This window comes from Rutidosis leptorrhynchoides, chromosome 2 (genome assembly GCF_046630445.1).
Source record: "Rutidosis leptorrhynchoides isolate AG116_Rl617_1_P2 chromosome 2, CSIRO_AGI_Rlap_v1, whole genome shotgun sequence".
NCBI lineage: Eukaryota > Viridiplantae > Streptophyta > Magnoliopsida > Asterales > Asteraceae > Rutidosis > Rutidosis leptorrhynchoides.
The window spans coordinates 433,447,333-433,452,788 of NC_092334.1; the positions used below are offsets into that span (position 1 = coordinate 433,447,333).

Below are 5,456 nucleotides of genomic sequence, written 5' to 3' on the forward strand. Positions count from 1 at the left end.
TTTGAAAACTATAAAATAATATATACATCAGTTTCTTACATATCCTTAAGATAAACTTGACATTATTATAAGCCATGTGTCTCAATCCTTCAATGAGCATATCGACAACTAAGTCCAAAGCTCCTTGAAGCGGAAAAACTTCATGCTCACATAGGTAGTTATTTTACATCTTGCACCTGCATATGCAATTTTTCAAAAGAACTTAAGAAGAGTAACTTCAACTTGACTCAACTTGCAGGTCTAAACACATACTTTGGGATCAGAATTTTTTATGTGTTTCAATATTCAGAAAGTAAGCTTACCTCATTGAATTCATCTCCTAGCGTTGTACCAGAAGGGAATTCGGCGTCTCACTTTGGAATATTTATACGGACTTCAATCTTACTCCAATAGCTGACTTGTGCACTAAGTCTCGGGTTAATGCTTTCGTTAAATGATCCCCCAAATTTTGTTGTGATCTAAAAAATACTTACGGATATCACTCCATTTGAAATCAGCTCGCTAACCATACTGTGTCTAACACCTAAGTGTCTAGACTTTTCATTGTATATTTAGCTATAAGCCTTAACCAAAGTAGCTTCACTATTACAACGGACGGAGATTGGAGATATTGGCTTTGGCCACAAAGGAATTTCATGTATCAAATTCCTTAACCATTCAGCTTCCTTACCAGGCGCATCCAAAGCTACAAATTCAGACTCCATGGTTGAATTTGTAATGCATGTTTGCTTCTTAGAAGCCCATGATATAGCACCTCCTCTAAGTAGGAATATCCAACCAGTCGTAGATGAATGATCTTCGATGTTGGTGATCCAACTTGCGTCCGAATATCCTTCTAAAACTGAAGAGGACCGAGAATAAGTGATACCATAATCCATCGTACCCTTCAAGTACTTGAATACTCTAACCACAACACGCCAATGAGTAGCATTTGGATTACTAGTAAACCTACTTAGTTTTCCCACTATGAAAGAAATATTTGGGCGTGTACTAGTCATAGCATACATCAAACATCTAATTGCTCGAGAGTATTCAAGTTGTGATACAACTTCACCTTAATGAGGCATAAGCTTCACAATCTGATCAACAGGAGTGTTCAAGGGAAAACATTTATCACACTTGAAACTTTTTAAAATCTTTTCAACGTAATGAGATTGAGTAATTTTGATACATCTATCATCCCTTTTAATCCTTATGCCTATGATTACATCCACCACTCCCATGTCTTTCATAGAAAATCTCAGGACAAAAAGACTTTTGTTCTATCAACTTGATATTGGTCGGTACCCAAGAGGCCAAGATCAACATGTCATCCACGTATAAGATGATCACATCTTTTCCGAATTATCAAATTTTCTGTATACACATTTGTCAGATTTGTTTAACTCAAAACCATTAGAAAACATTATATGACTGAAATGGAAGATTTTATTTATGCGGTGTCGTTAGGCCGCAAGGCATCAGAATCAACTATCAGAGTACCGACCAGTGGTTTATTATTTATATTTTGCAGGGCCTGAATTTACTTTTAACTTTCTAAGGTAGAAGGTGTAATTTAATCTAGGGTCATACTTTTGAATGGTTTAACGAATTGAAGATCAAGTGGATAATTATCTTTGGTTAAATTACCTAGATTAAGGATAGTAGTTGGTTTTAAGCTAATAGTCCTAAGTGCGGAAAAGTAAAGAAAGTGGAAGGATATCCGGAGTATGCAGATCAGGGAAATGTTGACCAAGATGTCGGTTTGAGCTAGGGTAAGGTAATTATGTTTATGTTAAAGCTAAGATTAGAATGGTGTATATTTGGTTGGATGAGCCAATTACACAGACCTACTTATCTCTAGACTCTCGGAGTTCTTGTTGAGTAGTAAAAAACATGTCACTTGGTTGTATAATTGAAAGGTAACTATACCTTAGAGGTTATCCTCAGTAAAGCAATAGGTTTATTAGTGAGTTGAGTTCTAATCCTAATCCTCGTTATCAGTTTAGTTGACTGAATAACAACGTGCCGTGTTGATTGAACACTGATCGCAAACAGAAGGAGTCCGTCGGGTTAAGTTGACAAAACCTTAAATGAAAACTAACAACCATTTCATCATACTAATGAGATCATACCAATTCAACATTATACAACATTACAGTTGATATAATGAAAGTAAAGGAGATAGAAACCTGATAGATACCTAAACAGTTAATATCACTTAATCCTAGAGCAACAATCAAACAAGAACATGCAATAGATGTGGGTCATACAGTTAAGGCACTAACTAGATCTTAACAGCTCCTAAGAGGCCTCTTCAGAACAGTTAATAGGCATACTAGGTCCTTCATGTCTCAATTCCTAGGTTCTGTGTCCTAAAAGCGCATTAGATGTCTCTCGAGAACTCCGACCATACCGAGTTCATAGAATATTTAGATATAGTATAACCAGGGGTCTTAATCTTATGAAGTAGCTAAGTTCATAAAGGTGGGCAAGTCCTGGTCACAACCTAGGTTGGTCAATCCTTAAGATGCTAGCATACAAATCTATCGGAATCACAAGTTCAGCATAACAACGATAACCGTACTAAGTTAACATAACTGCGCTAACCCAAACTTTCATCATAGCAACATACAGATTAATTAAGCTAACATGGTAATATCGTAATGCATTATTAAACATAAATGGTAACACTACATGTTTAATTAAGGGGACAAGCGTTTCGGATAAAAACCTGAGGCTGAAGAAATTTGGCCGAGATCGCAGGGACTTGCAGGGATATCCTCTGGAAAATAAAAGTTAAGCTTGCTACTACTAAAAACTCACTAAAAAACTTGAAAATATAAAGTGAAGTACAATTTAAGTGTGTGTGTTGAAATGAATGGAAGAGACCCTTTAAATAGACTTGGATTCAGCTGCCATACGGCTGGCAAGCCGTATGGCAGGCCGTTTTTACTGCCCGTTTGCTTTGGTCAGCCGTTTTGCCAGGCCGTTTACCTTGACTGTATGGTAGGCCATTTTTCACACTGGCATGCCTTATGGCAACGCGTATGGAAAGCCGTATGGCCTGCCCTGGTCAGCTTGTTTCCTGGATCGTTACTTGATTTCCTTGGTCGTAACTTTCTTTCACCGTTTTCCATCTAGATCCTTCGTTTTAGCTCCGTTTTACTTGATTGTTTTTGCATCGCCTTTGTAATTACTTATTCTATAAAATTAACCGAAAAAACTATTATTTTGGCGACAAAGTTTGGAACTTTATGGATTTAGGGCTCAATATCGGGGGTAAAACGTGACTTTTTAGTCGATATCAAATACCCCACACTTAGCTTTGCTTGTCCTCAAGAAAAAATCGGGAATATAAGGTTATTTCTAATAGATCCTTCCTCGCCTACCCTTAGATCCTTTTATTATGCCTTCATTAGAAGTCGTCATATCTTTTGAAAGTAGTAGAAAAAGTTTTGAACTTTGATGGTTTTAGTCGCTAGATTTCAAACGCGTCCATATTGAAAAAGGCGTACTTTCCAACTCTCAGATGTAGAGTATACATGACCAGGCTTCTCACTAGCAGATCACTCATATCACTCAAGTGTTTAGGGTGCCCTAATCTAGTTGTATTGTCGCTCAGAAGCCAGTCATGTAACGGTTCTCATCATAAGCTTGGTAAAGCATCGATATCTCCACCAATTAAGTAAGGACGGCACTGATCTTCTTCCTAGGCATTCTTTCAAGAGGAAGATGGGTTGTAGGGTTGGTTGAGAAGTTTGAGAAAAGGTGAAAGGTACCTAGATCTTTCGATTTCTAAAAAGAATTGATAGATTTTGATTCTTCATAGTATCCATTTTTGATAGAGAACGGCTTGAATTCCGTGAAAAGTTTCTTCGAAAGATGCGGATTTCACTAAGACTTTTGTCTAGAATTTTTTTTGGCTCTTCCGGCAATCCTTCTTTGGGCAACCTCTCGGGTTTTCTTTGCCTTTATTCTAGAGACTTCTCTCTTTCATCATCATTTTTTTCCCGGCATACCCTTTCTTCATAACTTTTGTCCTTTGTTCCTGGTGCCTAGAGAGGAAGTGATAACTCACCAAAAATAGTTCTTTGACCTATCAAAAACAATCGGGGGTTCGGAATCTTTTAACAAGTGCTTTTGAAGTGAATTTTTATCGATCTAACTCTTATTTAATCTCTGGATCTTTTGAAAGGTGGTAAAGGAGTGAAAGTGAATGGGTAGTGTCTTTTGGGAGTGAATTTGAGGTGAGTATTTTTTGATTCATCAACTCTTTGGTGTGAGTTGGTCAGTTTTAAACGCGTGGAGTGGAAATAGAAACGGATGGCTTTATTTCTTTTCTATTCAGAAGGATTTTGGAAGGATGATCGCACCTGCACCACGTATGGCGCTTACTAACCATTGGCCTCAAAACGTATGTCAAAACCAAGTTCTAACTTAAACCGTACACCGGCATGCTCATCAAATGAATTGACAAAGTACTGTAGATTTGATGGGTCATACAGATACTTTGGGTCCAAGAGTCCTCACTTTTTGCTTGGTCATGCGTAACCTTTTACATATTTTTTCGAAAGAAATCTTTTGACATAAATCATGAGTTTTAGCTTAATCGTTCCGTTCTAGTGAATGTTCCGAAAACTGATTTCTAGCAATTTTATAGAATCTTTTGGGTAAATCGTGGTAAGAATTTTTTGAAATTACCTAAGTATTCTTTGCTAATCACTTTTTAGACAAAAGAATTTTTCAAAAATTGGCGTTTTACGGTTACTTGTACTTAAACCTTTACCCAATACCCCACACTTAGAAGAACATCGTCCCTAATATTCCCTAGAATAGAATATTTTAATATTTGATAAATTAAAGACAATATCTTCTAGAATATCTAAGTTAGTTGCGGGAATGACCCCACACTTAGAGATTTTAGTGAGTAATAATTGAAAGAGGTTTGAGGAAAGATTACTTCCCTACGGTTAGGTTACTCTCCTAGTGCTGGGATTTCCTATGGTCAAGCTCCGAATGCTGGAAAGAACCAGTCTCTTTGATAAAATTATGCATGAAGAACAGAAGAGAGTAGCATTTCCACTAGATATATAACTTTTTATACAATGCTTTTAAAAGATAAAACTAAAAGAAAATAAAGTAGTCTACGAAATACTCTCCTGGAAATTCTGTGGAGCGGTGTCTACGAAGTATCCATTGAGTCCGAAGGGATCATCATCGTCCTCAAGTCTTGGAAAATACTCAAGCTGCTGTCCTGTGAAATGTCCCGTTCTTATTGATTAACAACGTTCCATATTAATTGATTTCGTTGCGAGGTTTTGACCTCTATATGAGACGTTTTTCAAAGACTGCATTCATTTTAAAACAAACCATAACCTTTATTTCATCAATAAAGGTTTAAAAAGCTTTACGTAGATTATCAAATAATGATAATCTAAAATATCCTGTTTACACACGACCATTACATAATGGTT

At 36.7% G+C, this 5,456-nt stretch overlaps 1 protein-coding gene across 1 annotated transcript; it reads right to left on the reverse strand.

Annotated features, from left to right (window-relative positions):
- Nucleotides 1-551: 551 nt before the first annotated feature.
- On the reverse strand, nt 552-998 carry LOC139889225 (secreted RxLR effector protein 161-like). Its single transcript, XM_071872188.1, has one exon. It carries the CDS (start codon nt 996-998, stop codon nt 552-554), a length of 447 nt encoding a protein of 148 aa, XP_071728289.1.
- Nucleotides 999-5,456: the final 4,458 nt, after the last annotated feature.

Bases quoted from the DNA above. Each gene is read 5' to 3' on its own strand.
- LOC139889225 (XM_071872188.1), bottom strand. From the start codon at position 998: ATGACTAGTACACGCCCAAATATTTCTTTCATAGTGGGAAAACTAAGT.